General features: G+C 47.8%; 1 protein-coding gene across 2 annotated transcripts in view; it reads left to right on the forward strand.

Moving 5' to 3' along the window:
- The first annotated feature begins 437 nt into the window (after positions 1-437).
- SLC12A4 (solute carrier family 12 member 4) overlaps positions 438-26292 on the forward strand; it is a 109664-nt gene continuing 83809 nt past the window's right edge. Inside the window, exon 1 of one of the 2 annotated variants that reach the window (XM_060787879.2) lies at positions 438-683. In XM_060787879.2, the coding sequence (XP_060643862.2) occupies positions 530-683 (154 nt within the window). In that variant the 5' untranslated portion in view covers positions 438-529. The remainder of the gene's footprint in view (positions 684-26292) is intronic. The other variant, XM_060787880.2, reaches the window with a different exon arrangement.

The following is a 26292-nucleotide window of genomic DNA, read 5'->3' on the forward strand; positions in this document are numbered from 1 at the left end:
CTGTGGAATGATGCCCAGGGTGGGAGAAAGAAGTCTGTTGGAGGTAGGTGTGAACGTTGCCATTGGTCCCCTTGATTAGCATTGAATGGCCTAGCAGTTTTCAAGATGTTGCTTACTACTGCCTGGGGGAATCCTTTGTTTCCAATTAGGAGGTGACATTGATAACCCAGGAACATTGCCTAGTGCCATGGTTCAGGTGTGATGGGCTTGGGAATGCAAGGGGAGGAGAGATGATGGAGTTCCCACCCTTTTTGGGATGAGCCCAATGCCAGAAGTATGTGGGATCCCAAATCCGGGGAGGGGGTGTCTTGGGGGGGGGTCTCTATCCTGGCTGTGTCTTCTCTCCCTGCCTCTGCCCGGCTTTGGGTGGAGGGAATGGGTGGTGGCGTGGAGGAGGCTCCCTCCCGGAGAGGAAGTGACCCAAGGCTGCAGGAATGCCAGGCTGGCTGGCTGGGCGGAGGCGGGGCGGGAGCCTTCCTCCTCCTCCTCCTCCTCCTCCTGCTCTTCTCCTCCTTCCTCGGGGGAAGCCATGCCGCACTTCACGGTGGTCCCGGTGGAGGACCGGCTCCGGGGGGACTATGACAACCTGGAGGGGCTGAGCTGGGTGGACTACAGCCAAGGGCCCGGAGGCAGGGAAGGCGGAGACCCCCGGAGGGACCCCGACGACACCCTCGGCTCCGACGGTGAGTCCCAGGCGGCGCCTCCCATCCAGCTCTCCCTCCTCCTCCTTCTCTCTCTCCCTCCTTCTCTCTCCCTCTTTCTTCCTTTCCAGATGTTTTCACACTTCAACTCCACTTGGCTGGCCTGGGTTTGTGGGAAATGAAGTCCACGCTGGAAAGAAAAAACCTCAAAGGGACCCAAAGTCCTTCTCTGCCTTTATTTCCCTCCTCCTCCCTCCCTCTTTCCTTCTCTCTCTCACACACACATTTCTTCCTCTCTCCTTCTCTTTCCTTCTTTTCCCTCTCTCTCCTTTTCTCTCCTTCCCTCTTTCTCTCTTTCACGTCTTTCTCTCTCCTTCTCTCCTCTCTCTCCTTCCCTCTCTCTCTCTCTCTTCTTTCTCTCTTCTTCCCTCTTTCTTTCTCTCCCTCTTCTTTCTCCTTCTCTCCTCTCTCCTTCCCTCTTTCTTTCACTTCTTCTTTCCCTTTCCTTCACTCTCTTTTCTCTCCTTCTCTCTCCTCCCCCTTTCTCTCTCTTCTTTCTCTCCTTCTCTCCTCTCTCCTTCCCTCTTTCTTTCTCTCCCTCTTCTTTCTCCTTCTCTCCTCTCTCAGTCCCTCTTTCTTTCTCTCACTTCTTTCCCTTTCCTTCACTCTCCTTTCTCTCCTTCTCTCTCCTTCCCTCTTTAACTCTCTTCTTTCTCTCTCCTTGGCTTTCCTTTCTCTTTTTCTATTTCTCTCCTTCCCTCTTTCTTTCTTTCACTTCTTCTTCCTCTCTCCTCTTCCCTCTTTCACATCTTCCTTTCTCTCCTTCACTTTCTTTCTTCCTCATTTTTCTCCCCCTCTCTCTCCTCTTTGCTTCTCTCACTTCTTTTTCCTCTCGCACATTCCCTCGTTCTCCCTTCTTCTCTCACCTTTTCTCCTCTTTCCTTCTCTCACTTCTTCTTTCTCTCTCTCCTTCCCTCTTTCTTTCTTTCTTTCTTTCTTTCTCTTCTTCTTCATCTCTCCTTTTTTTCCCTTCCCTCTTTCCACCTCTCACTTCTTCCTCTCCTTCCCTCTTTCCTTCTCTCACTTCTTCCTCTCTCTCCTTCTTTCTTTGTCTCTTCTTCTTCTTCCTCTCTCCTTTTCTCTCCTTCTCTTTCCCTCTCTCACTTCTTTTTCCTCTTTCTCATTCCCCCCTCTTCTTCTTCTTTCACCTTTTCTCCTCTTTCCTTCTCTCACTTCTTCTTTCTCTCTCTCCTTCCCTCTTTCTTTCTCTTCTTCTTCATCTCTCCTTTTCTCTTCTTCCCTCTTTCCGTCTCTCACTTCTTTCTTTACTTCTCTCACTTCTTTCTCTCTCCCCTTCTTTCTTCCTCTCCTTCTTCCTCTCTGCTTTTCTCTCCTTCTCTTTGTTTCTCACTTCTTCTTGCTCTCTTTCCTTCTTTCTTTCTTTCACCTTCTTCCTCTCTCCTTTTCTCTCCTTCTCTTTCCTTCTCTCACTTCTTCTTCCCCTCTCTTTCCCTCTCTCTTTCTCTCACGTCTTCTTCCTCCCTCGTTCTTTCCTTCCCTCTTTTTTCTCTTCTTCTTTCGCTCTCTATCCCTCCTTCTTTCTTCTTCTCTGTCTCATTATTTTCACTCCCTCACTTGTTCTTCCTCTTTTCTTTTCTCTCTTTCCTTCTCTCTTTCTCCTCCCCCCTCCTCTCTCTCTCTTTCCTCCTTCTTTCCATCCATCCCTTTTCTGATATTTCAGCTCCACACGAACACACAATTTTGGGGTCCCTTTACTCCAGACTGAACTTCAAGGGCTGCATCTACACCAGGCCTGGGCAAGCTTGGGTCCTCCGAGTGTTTTGGACTTCAACTCCCACAATTCCTAACAGTCTCAGGCCCTTTCCGCTTAAGCAGCTGAGAGGGGAAAGAAAGGGGCCTGAGGTCATTAGGAATTGTGGGAATTGAAGTCCAAAACACCTGGAGGGACGAAGTTTTCCCAGACCTAGACTAGATGGTATTAGCGACCCCTTCCAGCTCTATTATTATTATTATTATTATTATTATTATTATTATTTGAAACACAATAAGATGAGTCCACAGCAGACACTCTGCTGGCTGTTGAGTTGGATCACACGTCGGACACTTCCCAAGTGTCTAGGATTATTATTATTATTATTATTATTATTATTATGTGATTTCTCAGCTTCCACATAAGCATTTGCTTGAAGCAGTCTAATTTAGGACACCGGAATGGGGTGAGGAATGCGTTTTTAATAGTTTCTATAATTAGACCATCGTAATTCCCAATTCTTAGCACAAGTTTGCCGGCTTGACCTGCAGTTTTGCACCTGTTTCCGCTTGGATGGATTTGGGGGTCCAGATTCCCACAAGTCTCGTGTTTGCCCAAAGCTTGGAAAAGTTACTTTTCAAACCCAGCTCCAATGTTTCCCACACACTCTACTCGTTCAGTCCAGGCTTGCTTCAATGGGGAGACTGTTGATGTCAGGAAAAAGCCAAGACTCTCTGTTTGTTTCAGATGCAGAGCAAGGGCGGTGTTGCCTAGGGATATGTTTTCGGCAACTCGCCGCCTTGCAAAAATCACCTAATTGCTGAAACCAGGCAAGTTGCTGCTGGAATGTTTATTATGACCAGAGGCGCTCTTGAATCATCATTGGGAGGAACAGGCCTGTTCGCTTTTGCGGGCCTTTTAACTTGGTTTTTGAGTCTGCATTTATACCCGAGGCCTGCATATTCTGCTCTGAGGATGTGGGCTTGCCCTATGAATATTTATGCTAAAATAGATCAGTCTGAAAGATGCCATAAATCTCCTTTTTCCACATTGCTTTCCTACTTTGCTTTACTTACTTACTTAGGTGATCCCATGTTGTCCAAGTAGGATAATCCTCCAGGTTGGGTCCATAGGTGACTATGGAGCCCTATTCTTGATCTGCATCTCCTCCCGCAGAGAGAGCATTGGTTTCCAAGTGGAAGGCAGTCCCGGTCAGGGTTGGCTTGACATGCCTTCCTCTTGGCACATTTCTCTCTTTCGTCCTCCATTCGTGCCTCTTCAAATTCTGCAGCACTGCTGGTCACAGCTGACCTCCAGCTAGAGTGCTCACAAACAAGGGCTTCCCAGTTCTCGGTGTCTATGCCAGAGTTTATAAGGTTGGCTTTGAGCCCATCTTTAAATCTCTTTTCCTGTCCACCAACATTCCGTTTTCCATTCTTGAGTTTGGAGTAGAGCAACTGCTTTGGTTGGGCATCCGGACAATGTTGCCGGTCTAGCGGAGTTGATGGTGGAGTACCATCGCTTCAATGCTGGTGGTCTTTGTATTGCAACTCAGGGTAGTTTTCACCTTGCTCCCAGACACCACCACACCAAAGCTGTAGGTTTTGTAGTTTATTGAGAAAAAAGGCAAAATCAAAACAAAGTATAAGAAATGCAAAAGTTCCATAGGCAGGACAAAGGCTTAAATGCAAAGACAAAGTTCCCAAGATCTAAAGGCAAAAACATGAAGCATTATCCCTTAGCAATGGTCAAACAAGAGTCCATAGAAAACAGTTGAAAACAAGACCCGAATCCCAGACAGGAAGCCAGAAGCGTGCTGCTAAAAGCCAAAGTTAATCCACAGAAGTTTGCATGGGAAGAGCTACGTTGGACTGACAACCCTTGCTGGTCAGCCACAAGGCTAAATACCCTTTGCAGACATGAACGCATTGCGTTGACCTTTGGCACCCTTAGCTTCCCACTTGCTAGCCAAGTGAGTGCTTCTCCGGAGCCTTAATTGCAGACGATCTTGTCTGCTCATTAATTCATTATCTTCAAGGCTATGCAACCCCTTATCTTGGTACAGCTGGACTGGATCACTGTGAGGAGGAAAAGACTTCTCCACCTGGCCATGTGGGATTTCACTCTCACTATCAGTCTCACTAGCATTCCTTTCCCCTGGGAACTGACTTGCTGTTTCTCCTCCAGCAGCCCCACCGTCAGCCCTGTCTGAAGCATGTACAGAAATCTGTAACACATCATCCTCCCCATCATCCTGTAGGAATTCTGGCTCAGAAGGCCCAAGGAACTCAGCTTCAGACTCAGAGTCAAGCTGAGTCACAACACTTTGCTTCTTCCAGCACGCTGATATTTGTCCGCTTGTCTTCCCAAGAGATTTGCACGATTTTCCAAAGGCAGCGCTGATGGAATCATTCCAGGAATTGCATGTGACGTCTGTAGACAGTCCACGTCTCGCAGGTGTATAGCAGGGTTGGGAGGACAATAGCTTTATAAACAAGCACCTTGGTATCCGTACGGATGTCCTGGTCATCAAACACTCTCTGCTTCATTCGGGAAAATGCTGCACTCGCAGAGCTCAGGCAGTGTTGTATTTTGATGTCGATGTTGACTTTTGGGGAGAGGTGGCTGCCAAGGGAGCAGAAATAGTCAACATTTTCTTATGTTACACCATTAACATCTCTGGCATTGGTAAGGGATTGGCTGGTGACTGCTGGAAGAGCACTTTGGTTTTCTCAATGTTCAATGACAGGCTGAGCTTCTTGTATGCTTCTGTGAAGGTGTTTAGAATGGCTTATGAATGCGCACAGACAACGTTGTCATCAGCATACTGGACTTCTGTAACAGATGGTGTTGTAACCTTGGTTTTGGCTTTCGGTTTGCTGAGGTTAAACAGCTTGCCATCTGTCCGATAGATGATTTCCACTCCGGTGGGAAGCTTCCCATCAACAAGATGAAGTATCATAGCGATGAAGATGGAGAATAAAGTTGGGGCAATAACACATCCCTGTTTGACACCTGATTCCACTTTAAATGCGTCACTTTGGGAGCCATTGCTGTCCGAGACTGTTGTCATCATGGAGGAGCCACAGGATGTTCACAAATTGGTTTGGGCACCCGATTTTTTGGAGGATGGTCCAGAGAGCGCTGCGATTCACTGTGTCGAATACCTTTGAATGCCATGGACGGAGGCTGGTTTTGTTCCCTGCGTTTTTCTTGGATTTCAAGGATGCCATTCTGGGATTTTGGGAGGGATTCTGGGATTCATCATCACCCTCTTCAAAAAAAGGGGGAAAGAACGGACTGAGGAAACTATTGAGGTATCTCCCTTCTAACCTCCGCTGGGAAAATCCTCACAAGAATCCTTGCAAACCACCTTCGACCCCTCTCAGAAAACACCCTCCCAGAATCCCAAAACGGCTTCTGCCCCTCCAGAGGAACCGTGGACATGATCTTCACTGTACAACAACCTACTTTGTTTAGTTTGCAAAAGACTAATAACAATAAAGCCAGCAGTGTTGTGATGTAGGTATTGGACTAGGAGTGCATCTACACTAGGCATGGGCAAACTTTGGCCCTCCAGGTGTTTTGGACTTTAACTCCCACAATTCCTAACAGCCTACCGGCTATTGAGCTGCTGAACTTGCTGATTGAAAGGTCGCAGGTTCGAATCCGGGGAGCGGGATGAGCTCCGCTGTTAGCACCAGCTTCTGCCAATCTGGCAGTTTGAAAAGATGCAAATGTGAGTAGATCAATAGATACCGCTCCGACGAGAAGGTAATGGCACTCCGTGCAGTCATGCTGGCCACATGACCTTGGAGGTGTCTATGGACAACGCCAGCTCTTTGGCTTAGAAATGGAGACGAGAACCAACCACCAAAGTCAGACACAACTTGACTTAATGTCAAGGGAAAAACTTTACCTTTACCTTTTAGTATCAACAAATCTTAAGGTTGGGTTGATGTGCGTTTTCTGTTCTGTATGGCCATGTTCCAGAAGCATTCTCTCCTGACATTTGCCTGCATCAGAGATTGTCAGGTTTTTAGGTTGTTAGGTTGGAGAAGGATGGAGTAGGAATAGCATTGGGGAAGGCCCAGGTTGTAAACCTTCTGAAATCTGTTGGCTCGCCATATGTTCCTAGCCTAAGTTACATCAGCAATTTATTGTGTGGATTAAAGGGGTGGGAAGTGTCCGTACTAGTAGGATGCAAAGTGCAATTACTTTTGGACAAAAATGCAGGAAGTTCAGAAGTTTCAGTTTCTGTGCAGTGCTCTCGTCTAGTTCTCCAGGCATTTTTAGCTCGAGTGAGTTGGCTTCCTGTTTGCACATCTCGCCAAGAAGTTTGGTCTGGAGATCAGCTCCAGGCCCTCCCAGCTGCTGATGTTTGGGTGGCAGCTGTGATTGCTTTTGAAGTATCTCCGTTCTTTGCATCTGAATATCGAAAGTAACCTCTCCATTCTATGTTGCAAATATACACAGTTGTAATGTGCTGGGGATAAACAGAACAATTGAAATCTGCTGCCAAAGATGATAGACACTGCAACATGGGTAGCTTTAATGCAGTGGTTCTCAACCTTCCTAATGCTGTCACCCCGTAATACAGTTCCTCATGTTGTGTTGACCCCCAGCCATAACATTATTTTATATTTTTGCTACTGTTGTGAATCGTAATGTAAATATCTGTTATGCAGGATGCATTTTCACTCACTGGAACAAATTTGGCACGAATAACCGAAATGCCCCCAGTGGTGCAGTGGGTTAAACCGTTAAACTGCTGAGCTTGTTGACCAAAAGGTCGCAGGTTCGAATCCGGGGAGTGGCGTGAGCTTCCTCTGTTCGCCCCAGCTTCTGCCATCCTAGCAGTTCGAAAACATGCAAATGTGAGTAGATCAATAAGTACCACTCGAGTGGGATGGTAATGGCACTCCATGCAGTCATGCCAGCCACATGACCTTGGAGATGTCTGCGGACAACGCCGGCTCTTCGTCTTAGAAATGGAGACAAGCACCAACCCCCAGCGTTCGAATCCGGGGAGCGGGGTGAGCTTCCTCTGTTCGCCCCAGCTTCTGCCAACCTAGCAGTTCGAAAACATGCAAATGTGAGTAGATCAATAGGTACCGCTCCGGCAGGATGGTAATGGCGCTCCATGCAGTCATGCTGGCCACATGACCTTGGAGATGTCTGCGGACAATGCCAGCTCTTCTGCTTAGACATGGAGACGAGCACCAACCCCCAGAGTCAGACACGACTGGACAACCTTTGGCTTACCCGATATGCCCAAATTTGAATACTGGTGGGACTGGGGGAGGGGCGAGGGATTGAGTTTGTCATTTGGGAGTTGTAGTTGCTGGGATTTAAAGTTCACCTACAATCAAAGAGCATTCTGAACTCCACCAATGATAGAATTGAACCTATTTTGGCACACAGAACTCCCATGACCAACAGAAAATACTGGAAGGGTTTGGTGGGCATTGACCTTGAGTTTGGGAGTTGTAGTTCACCTACATACAAAAAGCACTGTGGACTCAAACAATAATAGATCTGGACCAAATTTAGCACGAATACTCAATATGCCCAAATGGGAGTTCTGTGTGCCAAGTTTGGTTCAATTCTATCATTGGTGGAGTTCAGAATGCTCTTTGATTGTAGGTGAATGATAAATCCCAGCAACTACAACTCCCAAATGTCAAGGTCTGTTTTCTGGTGGAGTTTGAGGAAAACAGACCTTGACATTTGGGAGTTGTAGTTGCTGGGATTTATCATTCACCTACAATCAAAGAGCATTCTGAACTCCACCAATGATAGAATTGAACCAAACTTGGCACACAGAACTCCCATGACCAACAGAAAATGCTGGAAGGGTTTGGTGGGCATTGACCGTGAATTTTTGAGTTGTAGTTCACCTACACCCAGACAGCATTGTGGACTCAAACAATGATGGATCTGGAACCAACTTGGCATGAATACTCAATATGCCTAAATGTGAACACTGGTGGAGTTTGGGGAAAATAGACCTCGACATTTGGGAGTTGTAGTTGTTGGGATTTATAGTTCCCCTACTATCAAGGAGCATTCTGAACCCCACCAAGGATAGAATTGGGTTAAACTTCCCACACAAGACCCTGATGACCAACAGAAAATGCTATGCTTTCTAATGGTCTTTGGCGACCCCTCTGACATCTCCTCGCAACCCTCCTAGGGGTCCAGACCCCCAGGTTGAGAAATCCTGCTTTAATGAGGAGGAAGTATTGCCTAGTTGGCTCAGCTTGTTGTTTAGCCTCAAAGTTTGGATTAGCATAATACGGTCATCTTAATGCTAAGCCAACGCAAAAGCGTCTTGAGCTCCTATTTGAGAGACATCACCTCTAATTTAATTGCCAAAGCTCTATACTATGCAATCCTGGGATTTGTAGTTTGGTGAGGCATATGCATTCTTTGGCAGGGAAGGAGATATGATAGCCATGTATAAATATGTGAGAGGAAGCCACAGGGAGGAGGGAGCAAGCTTGTTTTCTGCTTCCTTGGAGACTAGGACGCGGAACAATGGCTTCAAACTACAAGAGAGGAGATTCCATCTGAACATTAGGAAGAACTTTCTGACTGTGAGAGCCGTTCAGCAGTGGAACTCTCTGCCCCGGAGTGTGGTGGAGGCTCCTTCTTTGGAAGCTTTTAAGCAGAGGCTGGATGGCCATTTGTCAGGGGTGATTTGAATGCAATATTCCTGCTTCTTGGCAGAATGGGGTTGGACTGGATGGCCCATGAGGTCTCTTCCAACTCTTTGATTCTATGATTCTAAGGCTCAAGACCTTGATGGGTCTCAACCAATTCGACCTAGTTTGTGGCAGCCTCAAAAACGAAGTTTCTGGATCATAACAACTACTTTCAAAGTGAGCACTGCACAATTAAACAGGAAATAACACTTTCAAACCAGGAGCAGAATTATTTTCAAACGTTGTTACATAGCGTTGTTATTATTGCAAGTCTTGTTAAAAATGTACACTGTTTAAAATTAAAAAATATGGTTTACAGCCACACCGCTCTTCCAGTCTTCCGAGTGAAAACTGGGCCAACTCTGCTTTTGAGACTTAGGCACAATTTAGGCCAATAACAGAACTGATTTAGACCATGTAATTGTGAGACCCCTTCTTTAACACCCTTGAGAAATCTGAGCTTGTTACACAGAGAAGGCCTCATTTCCATCCCTTCTATTGTTTGATCCACACCCCATTGTTGCGTCTCTCCAACTCAGCTTTTCTCCTATCCCTCTTTGCCAGGTGTTTTAGGCAGAGAGTAGACCTAGACCATGTTATCGACAGAGCATGGGTAAGTTATTGTTGAAGGCTTTCATGGCCGGAATCACTGGGTTGCTGTGAGTTTTTCAGGCTGTATGGCCATGCGAAACCCACCTCCTTTAAGGTGAATGGAACACCTAAACTGGGCTCTACAGATCAATGGGTATTCATTCTACAACAGACATCAGAAGAGCTTCAAGACCAAGAACAAGCCACAAGATTAAAGACAAAGTTCCACCTAGAGGACTGGGCTGTGGCGCAGCTAGTTAGAAGCCAGCTGCATTAAATCACTACTGACCAAGAAGACATGAGTTTGAAGCCAGCCCGGGTCAGAGTGAGCTCCCAACCAGAGTGAGCTTGTTGTTGACCTATGCAGCCTGAAAGTCAGTTGCATCTGTCAAGTGGGAAATTTAGGTACCACTTTATGCGGGGAGGCTAATTTAACTAATTTACAATGCCATGAAAGCCTCCAGAAGCGTGCGGAAAGATGATCAAAGGACTCAGTGTCACAAGTGGACGGTAAAGCGGCAGCTCCTCCTGTGGATACCCTCATGAAGCCGGAAAACTGGAATGTTAAATTGCCTCTGTATATATATACTAGCCATTTCCTGCCACGTGTTGCTGTGGCTCGGTCTGTGTATATGTGTTTTGTTTGTGTATATTTGCGTATATGTGTATATGTGTGGTTTTGTGCATGCATTGTGATGTAATTTTTGGTTTTTGGCTTTTTAAGTCCCTTCTGCTGTGTTTTTCAGTGTTTTGATGAGTGATGGCCACTTGTTAGCCTGATAGGTGTCATGTGTCCAAATTTGGTGTCAGTTCATTTAGTGGTTTTTGAGTTATGTCAATCCCAAAAACGAACATTGCATTTTTATTTATATAGATATCTGTTGTCTAATGGCATTGAATGTTTGCCATGTATATGTGCACTGTAATCTGCCTTGAGTCCCCTGTGGGGTGAGAAGGGCAGAATATAAATACTGGAAAGAAAGAAAGAAAGAAAGAAAGAAAGAAAGAAAGAAAGAAAGCAATGGTTTCCAACCTTTCTTTGACTCTCCAGCATTGGTACCAAAGGGTTACGAATCAGTTTTTGGCCAACTTTAGTTTGAGTTTGGTTATTTGTGGTGCTGATTCAGAAAATTGCACTGGATAGACCACATCAGCTCTAGTTTCTGATACAGAACATATGCCATCCAGTAGTCGCCATCTGCTTCCCACAGAAAACCATATTTAATCATTTAGAGCTGATGTGGTCTATCCAATGCAATTTTCTGAATCAACACCCCCAAATAACCCCAGGAACAGGCCTAGAAACAATGCCACCAAGAAAAAAAAATTGGTTGTGCTGTGTTAGGAGAGAATGCTACTGAACATGGCCATATGGCCCGAAAAATGCACAGCAACTTGTGGATAAGTAGTTTTTAAAATGGGGATGAGATGAGGGAGCCTCAGGGGCTCAGAAATAGCTTTAGCATGCAGCCTGCACTTTCCCTATCATTCTTTTATATGAAGACAACCATATTACATATTTCTCGTCTCAACGTCCAGGATGTTTCTGGAAAAGTTTTATTTGTCATGAAGGGTTATTGATGTCCGTTTCAATGTCAAAATTTTCTACACTTGGTGTCCTGACCTTCAACTGTTTTCAGTTCTTTCCTTGTGTGTACGTTAAATGTTGTTTGTATGTGGTCAATAAAAAAGAAAGAATAATAGAATTGGAAGGGAATCCAATGGCTGTCCAGTTCAACCCCATCCTGCCACACAGGAAGACACAATTCAAGCACTTTGGATAGAAGCCAACCAGCTTCTATTTTAAGACTTCCAGAAATATCACAGATCCAGAGCTTGGGAAGGTTACTTTTTTGGATTCACAATGCCTCCCTACCAGAACAACAAGATTCTTCACATGGCACACTCTGGTTGTGTTTGATTCCCATCGCCATCAACCAGAAACCATTGCAGGAGGATGCAGAATTACACTATGTATTGAGTAGAGAGTGTTTGAAGCGTTCGAGAAGCTCAGCCTGTCAGAAAACCAAAGTGCTCTTCCAGGAGTCACCAGCCAATCCCTCTCCAATGCCAGAAATACAGCTTAATGGTTTAACATTAGAAAATGCTGACCATTTCTGCTCCCTTGGCAGTCACCTCTCCACAAAAGTCAACACTGCCTGAGCTCTGCGAGTGCAACATTTTTCCAAATGAAGCACAGAGTGTTTGAGGACCGGGACATCCGTAGGAAAACCAAGGTGCTTGTTTACAAAGCTATTGTCCTCCCAGCCCTGTTATATGCCTGCAAAACGTAGACTGTCTATAGATGTCACATGCAAATCCTGGAATGATTCCATCAGTGTTGCCTCCAAAAAGTCCTGCAAATCTCTTGGGAAGACAGGCAGACAAATGTCATCATGCTAGAAGAAGCAGAGACCACCAGCATTAAAGCATCAACTCAACTGGACTGGCCACGGTGGTCTAGTTACATCCCGAATAGACTACTGCAATGCTCTCTACATGGGGCTGCCTTTGAACACTTCTCGGAAGCTTCTATTAGTCCAACAGTCGACAGTCAGGTTGTTAACTGGAGTGGTGTACAGGTAGCGTACTACTTCTTTGTTGTGCCAGCTTCACTGGCTACCGATCAGCTTCCGAGCACAATTCAAAGTACTAGTTTTAACCTTTAAAGCCCTAAATGGTTCTGGCCCAGATTACCTGTCCAAACGCATCTCCTGCTATGAACCATCACATAGCTTAATATCGTCAGGAGAGGCCCTGCTCTCGATCCCTCCACTCACGCAAACGCAGTTGGTGGGGATGAGAGACAGGGCCTTCTCGGCAGTGGCCCCCCATCTGTGGAATTCTCTCCCTAAGGACATCAGGTTGGCCACCTCCCTCCTGTCCTTCAGAAGACAATTGAAGACCTGGTTCTGGGGCCAGGCCTTCAACTAGAGGACAGAGGCAATATGGAAAGGAATTTTGGAATGTTTATGACCTTGGATTCTCCCGGCTTGGTTTTGACTTTACTGGCACGTTAATGTATTCTTAAATAACCATATTGATGATTTTGTATAATGTTTTAAAAATGATTTTATTGTTTTAAATGTAATTTTATGGTGCATATGTTGTTAGCATCATTTAATGCTTATGTGAGGCTGCCCTGAGACCCCTCATGGGGAGAAAGATAGAGTAGAAATGTATGAAATAAATCAATAAATAAATGCCCGATCACCGTCTCCCAAAGCAGTTCCTCTACTCCGGGAAAATGTAATGTTGGTGGGCAGGAAAAGAGATTTAAAGATTGGCTTAAAGCCAACCTTAAAAACTGTGGCAGACACCGAGAACTGGGAAGCCCTGGCCCTTGAGCGCTCTAACTGGAGGTCACATGTGACCAGCTCTGCTGCAGAATTTGAAGAGGCACGAATGGAGGACAAAAGGGAGAAATGTGCCAAGAGGAAGGCGCATCAAGCCAACCCTGACCGGGACCATCTTCCTTCTTTCCTTCCTTACTCTTTGTCTGAGTAAGATTGTCCTCCAAGTTCAGTGTCCTGGCGGTGGGTCCATGGGTAACTGTGGAGTCCTATTCTTGACCTGCATGTTCTTCCGCAGTAAGAGCATCGGTTTCCAGGTGGAAGGCAGTCCCGGTCGGGGTTGGCTTGACACGCCTTCCTCTTGGTATGTTTCTCTCTTTCGCCCTCCATTCGTGCCTCTTCAAATTCTGCAGCACTGCTGGTCACAGCTGACCTCCAGCTGGAGTGCTCACAGGCCAGGGCTTCCCAGTTCTCAGTGTCTATGCCAGAGTTTTTAAGTTTTTAAGGTTGGGCAGTCCCGGTCGGGTTCAGCTTGATAGTCTAAGAGGTGCCAATGTCTTCTACCTGGAAACTGATGTCCTCACTGCGGGAGAAGATGCGGATCATGAATAGGGCTCCACAGCCAACTATGGACCCACCACCAAGACCCTACTCATGGAGGACCATCATTCTTGCGCTACAAGGGATCTCCTAAGTAAATATCAACATTTTTTTTTCTGTTCCTGGTTTGAAAGTATTGTTTCCTGTTTAATTGTGCGGTACTTAGTTTGAAAATAGTTGCTATACTCCAGAAACTTCATTTTTGTGACTGCCACAAACTAGGTTGAATTGGTTGGGACTCTACCAGGTAGATATTCATTGAAAAACTATAGCCAAATGTGCTGCAGGATGTCCCACAAAAATAAAAAAAATCAGTTTAATAAGCCTTTTCCATGTTTGCATGATAAAACCAATTAGAAAATAACATTTATCACTGAGGAACAAAAATCATGTTGCATAGTGTTGTGTCAGTATTTACCCACGTGCTTTCTCTTTTCGTTCCATAAACTTAAAGAGATTTGAAAGAAAAAGAAAGATTAAACTCTAATCTCTGGCTGCAGTTTGCTTGCTTGCCTATTTGCTCTCTTTGATTTCCTTTGACCTGCAGAGTCAAAGGGCAGCATGTGGCTGGCTTTGAGGCTGATCCTATTATGATGGGAGGCTGCACCAAGTGTGCCAAAGCGCCACGCGCCACATTGTCCCACCCTTCCCATGGACCTTGTGAAGTTATAGTTAACCTACAATCAGAGTGCTCTTTGATTGTAGGAAAACTATAATTCCCAGCAGCTACAACTCACAAATGACAAAATAAATCCCTCCAAACCCAGAAGTATTAAATTTTTGGCATATCAGGTAAAGGTAAAGGTTTTCCCCTGACATTAAGTCCAGTTGTGCCCGACTCTAGGCATTGCGACTTATTTCCATTTCTAACCCGAAGAGCAGGCATTGTCCGTAGACACCTCCAAGGTCATGTGGCCGGCATGACTGCATACAGTGCCGTTACCTTCCTGCCGGTGCAGTACCTATTGATCTACTCACATTTGCATGTTTTCGAACTGCTAGGTTGGCAGAAGCTGGGGCTAACAGTGGGAGCTCACCCCGCTCTCTGGATTCGAACTTGTGACCTTTCAATTAGCAAGTTCAGCAGCTCAGTGGTTTACCAAATTTGGTCCTGATCCATCATTGTTTATGTTCACAGTGCTCTCCGCATATAGGTGAACTCCATCTCCCCTAAATCACTGTAAATTCCTCCCAAATCCCTCCAGTATTTTCGGTTGGTCATGGGAGTTCTGTGTGCCAAGTTTGGTTCGATTCCATCATTGGTGGAGTTCAGAATGCTGTGACTTGACTTGTGAATGCAAAAGTTGCTTGGCATAGGTGTATTTGTATATAAAGACTAGCTGTCCCCTGCCACGCGTTGCTGTGGCCCACATGGGGATTCTGTGTGGGAGGTTTGGCCCAATTCTATCCTTGGTAGGATTTGGAATGCTCTGTGATTGAAGGTGAACTATAAATCCCAGCAACTACAACTCCCAAATGTCAAGGTCTACTTCTCCATAACTACACCATTATTCACATTTGGGCATATTGAGGATTCATGCCAAGTTTGGTCCAGATCCATCATTGTTTATGTTCACAGTGCTCTCCGCATATAGGTGAACCACATCTCCCCTAAATCACTGCCAATTCCTCCTAAATCCCTCCAGTATTTAAAGTTCATTGTGGGGGTTATGTGAGCAAAGTTTGGCCCAATTCTATCATTGGTGGGGTTCAGAATGCTCTTTGATTGTAGGTGAACTATAAATCCCAGCAACTACAACTCCCAATTGTCAAGGTCTACTTCCCCTAAACTCCACCATTGTTCGCATTTGGGCATATTGAGGATTCACGCCAAGTTTGGTCCAGATCCATCATTGTTTGAGTCCACAGTGCTGTCTGGATGTAGGTGAACGACAGCTCCCAAATTCAAGGTCAATGCCCACCAAACCCTTCTAGTGTTTTCTGTTTGTCATGGAAGTCCTGTGTGGCACGTTTGGTTCAATTCCATCATTGGTGGAGTTCAGAATGCTCTTTGATTGTAGATGAACTATAAATCCCAGCAACTACCACTCCCAAATGACAAAATCAATTTTTTTGTGTGAAGGACATACATTGGACTGTTAGGTGTCTTGTGTCCAAATCTGGTGTCAATTCGTCCAGTGGTTTTTGAGTTCTGTTCATCCCACAAACGAACATTACATTTTTATTTATATAGATGGTTAATTTTAATTGATTATCCACCACAGTGTCATAATGATGTAAATAAATTCCCAATGTATTGTATAGTGTGAGAAATAGAATTGCAAATAGCATGGAACAAGAGTGTTTGGGGTGGTGGTTCAGCCCATTACCGACTTAAGATAACTAGCAATATATCACCTGTGTTCTGTTGTTAGTATCAGCTGGAGGAGACCCATTCAATGTGTGGGGTTTGCCAGTCTGTTGACTCACAATTTCGCAATTGAGTCCGTGACCAATTAGGAGTAACAATTAGGTCCCAGTCCTATATCTCCACTGATTCTAGTAAGGATCATAGTTCACAGAGAGAGAGGGGGGGCGCTTTGAAACGGTTCCTCCATCGGATATTTGACTACTAGCTGATGGTGAAGTGGAAGACATTTCTCTGGGATCTGGAGGAGACATTGTTAGTCAGAAAATGGACTAAACGATGGATATTCTGGCTCGTTTTGTGTCTGAGCTAATTGGAGTTGGAGGCAGTATGGATGGGGCCACCAGAAGTCTGGAGGTTTTCGTCATAGTTAATGGTGAGTGGCGTTTTCCTATTTCGAGATGGAGAGGCAGGAGATCAGATGAGACACACAATCTCTTGGGTAACTTGGGTGTGTAGCGTTAACAAGGTCAGTTTGATATACAGTGTTCCCCCGCTACTTTTTGTGTATATGTACATTGTAATCCGCCCTGAGTCTCCTGCGGGGTGAGAAGGGCAAAATATAAATACTGTAAATAAAATAAAAATAAATAAAAATCATCTTGTCCTGCTGATGGACACATACACAGCTATGGTCAACTTCCCCTAGGGTCTCCTTGCTTATGTGTCTATTATGAGCTTCTTGGGCCATAGGCCACAGGAGACTTCCCTTGACTCCACAGTGTTGAGCAACTACAGACCAATCTCCAACCTTCCTTTTTTGGGCAAGGTGTTAGAGTGGGTGGTCGCCTCTCAGCTCCAGGGCTTTTTGGATGACATCAATTACCTGGACTACTCACAGTCTGGCTTCAGGCCTGGCCACGGCACCGAGACGGTTTGGTTGCCTTGGTGGATGACCTCCGCAGGGAGCTGGACAGGGGGAGTGTGACCGTGCTGGTTCTCTTGGACATTTCAGCAGCTTTCGATACCATCGATCATGGTATCCTTCTGGGACGACTCTCTGAGATGGGTCTTGGAGGCACGGTTCTGTCGTGGCTCCAGTCCTTCTTGGAGGGCCATTCCCAGATGGTGAAGCTGGGAGACGCCTGCTCGGACCCCTGGCCTTTGACCTGTGCCCCACAAGGTTCCATTCTGTCTCCCATGCTTTTTAACATCTACATGAAACCGCTGGGAGTTTTGGAGTTGGGTGCCATCTCTATGCAGATGACACCCAACTCTATTACACTTTTCCACCCAACTCCAAGGAAGCCCCTTGGGTGCTGGATGCGTACCTGGCCGCTGTGGCTGTCTGGATGAGGATGAACAAGCTGAGGATCAATCCCTGGTCGATCGTAAACCGGATCGGGGTATAGGGTGGCAATCTGTGCTGGATGGGTTGCACTCCCCCTGAAGTCACAGGTCCACAGCCTGGGTAACCTCCGGGATCAGAGGCGGCCCTAGGTAATTTTCAACGGTAAGCAAACAGTATTTTGCCCCCCCCCCCCCAACCACTCACTGATATATATTTTCTGTTTGTCGTGGGAGTTCTGTGTGCCATATTTGATTCAATTCCATCATTGGTGGAGTTCAGAATGCTCTTTGATTGTAGGTGAACTATACATCCCAGTAACTTCAACTCGCATATGTCAAAGTCAGTTTTCCCCCAAGAGCGCCCCTGGGCAAAATCAACTATACTGCAAATGCTTACTTTGCATAATGTGTTGAGCCGCCCCTGTCCTAGATTCATCACTTACGCTTATTTATTTATTTATTTATTTCTAGCATTTATTGACCGCCCCTCTCAGCCCGGGGGCGACTCGGGGCGGTGCACAAACAACAAAGAAGACAGTGTACAGTGAGTTAGGACGATACAAACCAGACAGATACAACATAACATATACTTATACTAAAAATCCGCTTCGTCAAGTCCTGGGGTCATAGCCAAAATTCGTAGTCCTAGTTCATTCCAGTGTCGATTCAACTACACTCAATTGAAGGCCTGCTCAAAGAGCCATGTTTTTAGGCCCCTACGGAAGGCCATCAAGGAGGGCGCCTGTCTAACTTCAGCAGGGAGAGTGTTCCACAGCCGGGGGGCCACCACCGAGAAGGCCCGCTCCCTCGTCCCCGCCAGACGTGCCTGTGAGGCAGGCGGGACCGAGAGAAGGGCCTCCCCGGATGATCTCAAGGCCCTCGTGGGCTCGTAGGCCGAGATGCGGTCTGCAAGGTATTTTGGGCCGGAACCGTTTAGGGCTTTGTAGGATAACACCAGCACCTTAAATTGGGCCCGGTAGCAGATCGGCAGCCAGTGGAGCTGGGACAGCAGAGGCGTTGTATGCTCTCTGCGTCCAGCTCCCGTTAACAACATGGCTGCCGCGCGCTGGACTAGCTGAAGCTTCCGGGCCGTCTTCAAGGGCAGCCCCACGTAGAGAGCGTTGCAGTAGTCGAGGCGGGATGTGACCAAAGCGTGTACCACCGTGGCCAAGTCAGACTTCCCAAGATACGGGCGCAGCTGGCGCACGAGCCTAAGCTGTGCAAATGCTCCCCTGGTCACCGCTGAAACCTGAGGCTCCAGGCTCAGCGATGAGTCCAGGGTCACACCCAAGCTGCGAACCTGCGCCTTCAAGGGGAGTGCGACCCCGTCCAGCACAGGCTGTAACCCTATACCCTGCTCGGCCTTGCGACTGACCAGGAGTACCTCTGTCTTGTCTGGATTTAATTTCAGTTTGTTCGCCCTCATCCAGACCATTACAGCGGCCAGGCACCGGTTCAGGACTTCGACGGCCTCCTTAGTAGCAGGTGGAAAGGAGTGACAGAGCTGGACGTCATCTGCGTACAGGTGACACCGCACCCCGAAACTCCGGATGATCTCACCCAGCGGCTTCATGTAGATGTTAAACAGCAAGGGGGACAAGATGGAACCCTGAGGAACGCCACAGGTCAACGGCTGCGGCGTTGAACAGGAGTCCCCCAGTAACACCTTCTGAGTACGACCCTCCAGGAATGACCGGAGCCACTGCAGAGCAGTGCCCCCAAGACCCATCCCTGCAAGGCGCCCCAGAAGAATACCGTGGTCGACGGTATCGAAGGCCGCTGAGAGGTCCAGGAGCACCAACAGGGACACACTCCCCCTGTCTAGCTCCCGGCGCAGATCATCCACTAAGGCGACCAAGACCGTCTCGGTACCATGTCCCGGTCTGAAACCAGACTGTGCCGAATCCAGATAATCCGTGTCTCTCAAGAATACCTGGAGTTGTGAGGCCACCACGCTTTCCATGACTTTGCCCAAGAAGGGGAGATTGGAAACAGGCCGAAAGTTGTCCAATTTAGTGGGGTCAAGTGATGGTTTCTTCAACAGCGGCTTTATAACAGCCTGTTTTAGGCTCGCTGGAATCTTGCCTTCCCGAAGGGAGGCATTAACCACCACCGTTACCCACTCGGCCAATCCCCCTCTGGCCTCCTTAAGAAGCCAGGATGGGCAGGGGTCTAGGATGGACGTGGTGGGTCTCATTCCTCCAAGTATCTTGTCCACATCCTCGGGTTTCACAAACTGAAAAGAATCCAACAAAAACTGACAAGCAGGTGCTTGTGTCACATCCACGGAGACTGCATCTAATGTGGCGTCCAGCCCAGAACGGATCAAAGCGACTTTGTCTGCAAAGAACCGAGCAAATGCTTCACAGCGCGCTGCCGAGTTGTCAGGGCTCCCACCCGTGGGGGGAGTTAAAAGACCTCTGACAACCCGGAACAACTCCGCCGGACGGTTTTTTGCAGACGCAATAGTGGCCGCAAAGAAAGTTTTCTTTGCGGCTTTTATTGCCGCGGCATATGCCCTCAGAAAGGACACAAACCGTGTTCGGTGTTCGGTTTGACTCGCTTGGGTCCGATCGCCACACGCTCTCTAGAACCCTCTTCCTTCGCTTCATCGCTGCCAGCTCCTCAGTGAACCAAGGGGCTGGTTTAGCTCGGTTACTTGAGAGGGGACGTTCCGGAGCGATCTTGTCAATAGCCCTGGTCATCTCCCCATTCCAGAGAGCGACCAAGGCCTCGACATTATCACCTACCGCGGTGGCGGGAAACTCCCCAAGAGCCGTCAGGAATCCGTCCGGATCCATAAGCCTCCTGGGGCGGACCATCTTAATGGGTCCTCCACCCTTGCGAAGGTTAGGGGGCGCAGTGAGCCTAAATCTAATCAGGAAGTGGTCGGTCCACGGCAACGGAGAGATGGACAACTCCTCCACACCGCCACCCTGCTCCCATCCCTGGCAGAAAACCAAGTCCAATGTGTGTCCAGCACAGTGGGTGGGGCCAGTTATTTGTTGGGACAGCCCCATGGTTGCCATGGCAGACATGAAGTCCTGAGCCGCACCTGTGAGAGTTGCCTCGGCATGGATGTTGAAGTCCCCCAGCACAAGGAGCCGTTGGGACTCCACCACCAGGCTCGAGACCACCCCCGCTAGCTCAGGTAGGGAGACTGTAGTGCAGCGAGGTGGACGGTACACTAGCAGAATCCCTATTCTGTCCCGGTCACCCACCCTCAGGTGGACGCATTCAAAATTTGTGGTCTGCGGGATGGGGCTCCTGGTTAGATGGATGGAATCTCTGTAGACTACTGCGACCCCGCCTCCCCGTCCTCCGGCTCTAGGTTGGTGTTGCACGGAGAAACCTGGAGGACAAAGCTGGGAGAGATTTACGCCCCCCGCTTCATCCAGCCAAGTCTCCGTGATGCACGCCAGATCTGCCCGCTCCTCCAGGATTAAGTCCTGAATCCAAGTTGTTTTTCCGTTGACAGACCTGGCGTTCAACAACACCACCTTCAAGCCAGAGGGCCCGCTCACCTGGTTACACCAAATTACCTTAGGAGACCTATTGGGAATAGTTAATTTGGGAAAGCGGTCCGAATTAGGCCGAATTCGAGGTCTCCTTCTCCCGCATCTCCTCCTTCCCACCACGACCTCTATGGGGGCCCCTCGGCTAGTGGAACATCTCCCTCCCTCCATGCCGCAGTTGTGAGCCGTAAGAGTATTTTCTCCTATACTTGTTGTTATGCTTATTAGTTCTTGCCAGCATCCCCCCTCCCCCCCCCTCCCCCCTCCCCACCACACTCTCAATCCCAGGCTCCGGGCCACCTCCTCTTCCGCCCCCTCCACCACACCAGAGCAACGTAAACAGTATCCAAAGGGGGGCAGGGGGCCACATGGGTAGCGGCGATTCGGATGGTGGTATCGATATAGCCAGTTCTTAGAGTGCAAAATATCGCCAGGTCTTAAAGTGCCAATTCTTAAAGTTCTTAAAGTGCAAGAAATCCGGGAACAGTCCGTCAATAAACGAGGATGATCGTAAAATTACTTAGCAGCAACACACATTCAACATTCAACACACATTGATGAATGCTAGATCTAAAGTGCTCTACTTAACGGTAAAAGTGCGGCACAGAGGGACAGGGAAGGGGTGAAAGTGCTGATGCAATCTAGCAGCAGATGGCAGGCGCCTGGGTGTTCTAAATCGTTCTTATTACAATGATAGCAATGACAACAGGACTACCGGACAGTGCTAGTTGATATTATACGACTACCCGTATACGATAATGGTGGTAGTTAACTAATATTGCTATGACCCCGATAGGACTTAGACGGTTGGTAGATCAGCGGATAGGCTTCCGGAGTTGATATCTCGGGGGTGGGGCAGCACAGGTGGTTATTCACACTTGCTCAATAGATCACAGAGAGGGAGCTGGCTTAAAGATCTCCACACAAAAAACCACACCGAAGCCGGCCAGATGTCCACACAGCTGTCTACACAAGAGCAGCGCCCAGCAAAGTGGACTCGCCCAGAGGCGGAGCGGCTCGGCGGCCCAACAGCGGCCCAGCAGCCCAGCGGGGCCCAGCAACGACGACCTCGCAGCTGGCAGCACTCGGTCTCTCCCTCCGGCTAAGTGGCCCTCAGTGTCAGCAATAGCCTGATGGAGGGTGGCAGCACGGGATCCACTGTGCCGGCGGGCGGGCTCGCCCGAAGATGGGGGGCGGGATGTGTTCGGCCGCCAATGGGAACGCCCGATGCCAAAACTCGTGAAGCTCGTCCAAGATGGAGGGCGACTCGCCTGATGGCAAAACGGGCCCAGCAGCCCAGCAGCGGCCCAGCAGCCCAGCAAAAGCCGCAGTGATGACTCTCCACCGGCCGCGGTTGCGGGGGCTAGGGAGCGCCCAACCCCCCACCCGGCGGCCGCCGGCGGCGGCGGTGGTCCGGCAACGGCTGCTCAGCGGCTCAGCGGCTCACGGCGGCGGCCCGTCACTCGTCACCCGGCTTCCGACTTCCTCACCCCACGGTGGCGGCCCCGTCTCCCGTCACCTGGTAGCCGGCGGCGGCGGCGGTGATTCTGCGGCCCAGCGGCGCGACGGAGGAGGCCAGGCAGCACTCGGCCTTTCCTTCCGGCCAGGCTGCACTTGCCGGCGGCCTAGCGGCAACCCGGCGTCCCTCCTCCACGCCGCCCTTCAGCAGCCTGCCGTAACGGCCCGGTGGTCCAGTGGCCCCCGCGACGATCTTCTTACCAACAACAGTGGCAGCGGGGGCCAAACGGCGGCGGCAACGGCGGCGGCAACGGAGGTAGACCGACCAGTCGGCCTCTGATCTCGGCGGCAGTACTAAAAGGCCGCGGTAAGATGGCGGGTGTCTCCCTCTCTATCTCTCCGGGTTTCTCGTTTTTTCGCTTCTCCAGCCTCTTCCCGGTCTTCCGCCCCTCTATCGGGGGCTTGAGGCTTGGGTTTCTCTCACCCCCCCGATTAGGAGATGGTAGGCAGGGGGGGGGGCTCCGGATTCCCCCAGATTGAAAAATCCGGCTGAGCAGCACAGCGTTTTTGCTGCCAGCCACCATACCGGAACCGGAAGTTGGACGAGCTTGAAGCTCAGGTGTTGGCGGTGGCCGGGAGGGCCTTCGCACAATGAAGACTAATGTGCCAGCTGCGACCGTACCTCGTGAAGTCCGATCTGGCCAGGGTGGTCCATGCCTTAGTCACCTCCAGATTGGATTACTGTAATACACTCTATGTGGGGCTGCCCTTGAAAACGGCCCGGAAATTTCAACTGGTACAACAGGTGGCAGCCAAGTTACTAACTGGAGCAACTTACAGGGAGCAGTCAACCCCCCCTCCCCCCTGTTTAAGGAGCTCCATTGGCTGCAGTTCATTTTCCGGTCCCAATTCAAGGTGCAGGTTCTTACCTACAAAGCCCTGAACGGTTAGGGACCCGCCTTCCTGTGTGACCGTATTTCTGTGTACGAACCCACACGATCTCTTCGATCATCTGGAGAGGCCCTGCTCTCGCTCCCACCTCCCTCATAGGCACGATTGGTGGGGACGAGGGAGAGGGCCTTCTCGGTGGTGGCCTCCCCGACACTGGAACTCGCTTCCCAAAGACATCAGGCATGCCCCAACATTGGCAGTCTTTAGGAGGAGCCTGAAAACGTGGCTGTTCCAGTGCTCCTTCCCAGAATAAGGAAAATTCCCAGCAATACGGATTTTTTGGTATCCTGACCTGTCTCCTGTAATCTTGAAAACATGGAACCTTGAACCTTTGGACTGGCTTTTGACTACGGTATAGACTCTTGATCCCTGGACTTTGTTTATTGAACTCTTGGCATTTGACCACTGGACTGGACCCTTTTGACTACGGAGTTGTTTTTGCTATCCGTTTTTGTTTATTCTGTGGCTGGGTGCTATCTTTATGTTTTATATTTTGGTCTATTAAAATGGCCAGCAAGTAAGTGCTGTTTTAATTAAAGTATTTGATAAAACTGGGAGTTTCGTTCATCTCTACCTAAACAAGGTAGAGCCCTGGCAACGTGACAGTAATAGATAAAAGGGTGGATGGTATAGATGGATAGGTAGGTAGATAGATAGGTAGGTAGTTAGGTAGGTAGGTAGGTAGATAGATAGGCAGATACATAGATGATAGCGATGGATGGATTGATGGATAAATTGGTAGGTAGGTAGATGGATAAATTGGTAGGTAGGTTGGTAGAGATATAGGTAGGTAGGTAGGTAGGTAAGTAGAGATGTAGGTAGGTAGGTAGGTAGAGATGTAGGTAGGTAGGTAGGTAGGTAGGTAGAGATGTAGGTAGGTAGGTACCTGATATAGGTAGGTAAGTAGATTATATAGGTAGGTAAGTAGGTAGGTAGATAAATTGGTGAATGATATAGATGGATAGATAGTTAGGTAGGTAGGTAGATAGATAGATGCTATAGGAAGGTAAGTAGGTAATAGATAAATGGGTGGATGGTATAGATGGATAGGTAGGTAGGTAGAGATGTAGGTAGGTAGATGATATAGGTAGGTAGGTAGATATAGGTAGGTAAGTAGATTATATAGGTAGGTAAGTAGGTAGGTAGGTAGGTAGGTAGGTAGGTAGATAAATTGGTGAATGATATAGATGGATAGGTAGGTAGGTAGATAGATAGATAGATGCTATAGGAAGGTAAGTAGGTAATAGATAAATGGGTGGATGGTATAGATGGATAGGTAGGTAGGTAGAGATGTAGGTAGGTAGGTACATAGTATAGGTAGGTAGGTAGATGATATAGGTAGGTAAGTAGATTATATATATAGGTAGGTAGGTAGGTAGATAAATTGGTGAATGATATAGATGGATAGATAGTTAGTCAGGTAGGTAGATAGATGCTATAGGAAGGTAGGTAGGTAATAGATAAATGGGTGGATGGTATAGATAGGTAGGTAGGTAGGTAGATATATAGATTGATGATATAGGTAGGTAGATAGATGATATAGGTAGGTAGGTAGATAAATGGGCGAATGATATGGATAGACAGGTAGATGATATAGGAAGGTAGGTAGGTAATAGATAAATGGGTGGATTATATAGGTAGATAGGTAGATACTAGATAGGTAGGTAGGTAGGTAGATAGATAAATGGCACTCAATCGCTGACATGCATTGCACAATGTTGCCATTGTGGTAATTTTATATTATTAATAATTAATATATTATTAATTATTAATTAAATCCCCTGATTTTAACCCATTGCGCCACCGTGGGCATACATTAAAATACACAAAACCAAGATTCCACCAGGTGTGCTAAATTTGGGAGAGAAAGCAACCCAAATGGATTCGCATGTGATTGCATGGTTTGGCTCAGAGGCCACCAAATAAATTCACAGTAACTCCTTGCTGGTACGCACACACATACCCTGATTACTTTTTAATAAACAGCTTAAATTCGTCCGTTTGCAATAGCGAAACCCCTGCTAAGTGGAGATTAAGGGCCCTTTGCTGATCTATTGGCCGGCCAAACGCAACTGGGCATCAAAGCCTGCTCATTCAAGGTTTTTCCTCTCCCTCTTTTCTGCCTTTCTTTTTCTCCATAAGACAAAAACAACAACAATCTTTGCACTCATTCTTTCCTTTTTTGTGAGAGAATGGGGGACGCACAGCGCCAAGGCAGCATTAAAGCCGGTAGCAGATGCGGTAAGTGCTTTTCAAAGTGAGGGACGCTTGCGATGAGGTGCCCCTTCCTTCTCAAATATTAATGATGAGGTTTTTAATTATCAAAGTGCCTTTCTAGATACTTGGTCGAGATGTATTTATGATACGGTGTTTTGAAAGCACATCTTTGGTGCCTTGCGAAGTCGGTGTCTCTGTGGTTGTTCCCTTTGCCCATGGAAGAAACCAGATAGGGGGGAGATCTAGTTCTACTGGTTTATCTCTGGACAGTTTGCAGGACCCTGGCAAGGCTACCTGGTGCCCAACATGGACAAAAGGACTCGCAAACTGTATCATATTGCTGAAACTGAAGAGTGCTTGGAGCAGATTTTGGCACAAAAAAGGACAGAACTGTAATCTGTTGTCAAAGGCTTTCATGGCTGGAATCACTGGGTTGCTGAGTGTCTTCCGGGCTGTCTTTGCTATGTTCCAGAAGCATTCTCTCCTGACATTTCACCCACATCTATGGCAGGCATTCTCAGAGGTTGTGAATAACAATGTTCAGGGAAGGAGAAAGAACAGATCAATAAATACCATTTTCCTAGTTTGAATGGCCTTGCATCTTCAAATCCTGGCTGCTTCCTGCCTGGGGGAATCCTTTGTTGGGAGGTATCCTCAGAGGTTGTGAGGTCTGTTGGAAGCTATGCAAGTGGGGTTTATATATCTGTGGATTAATGTCCAGGGTGGGAGAAAGGACAGATCAATAAATCCCATTTCCCTTGCATCTTCAAATCCTGGCTGCTTCCTGCCTGGGGGAATCATTTGTTGGGAGGCATCCCCAGAGGTTGTGAGGTCTGTTGGAAACTAGGCAAGTGGGGTTTATATATCTGCGGAATAATGTCCAGGGTGGG

The sequence above is a fragment of the Anolis sagrei genome, chromosome 8 (genome assembly GCF_037176765.1).
Source record: "Anolis sagrei isolate rAnoSag1 chromosome 8, rAnoSag1.mat, whole genome shotgun sequence".
Taxonomy (NCBI): domain Eukaryota; kingdom Metazoa; phylum Chordata; class Lepidosauria; order Squamata; family Dactyloidae; genus Anolis; species Anolis sagrei.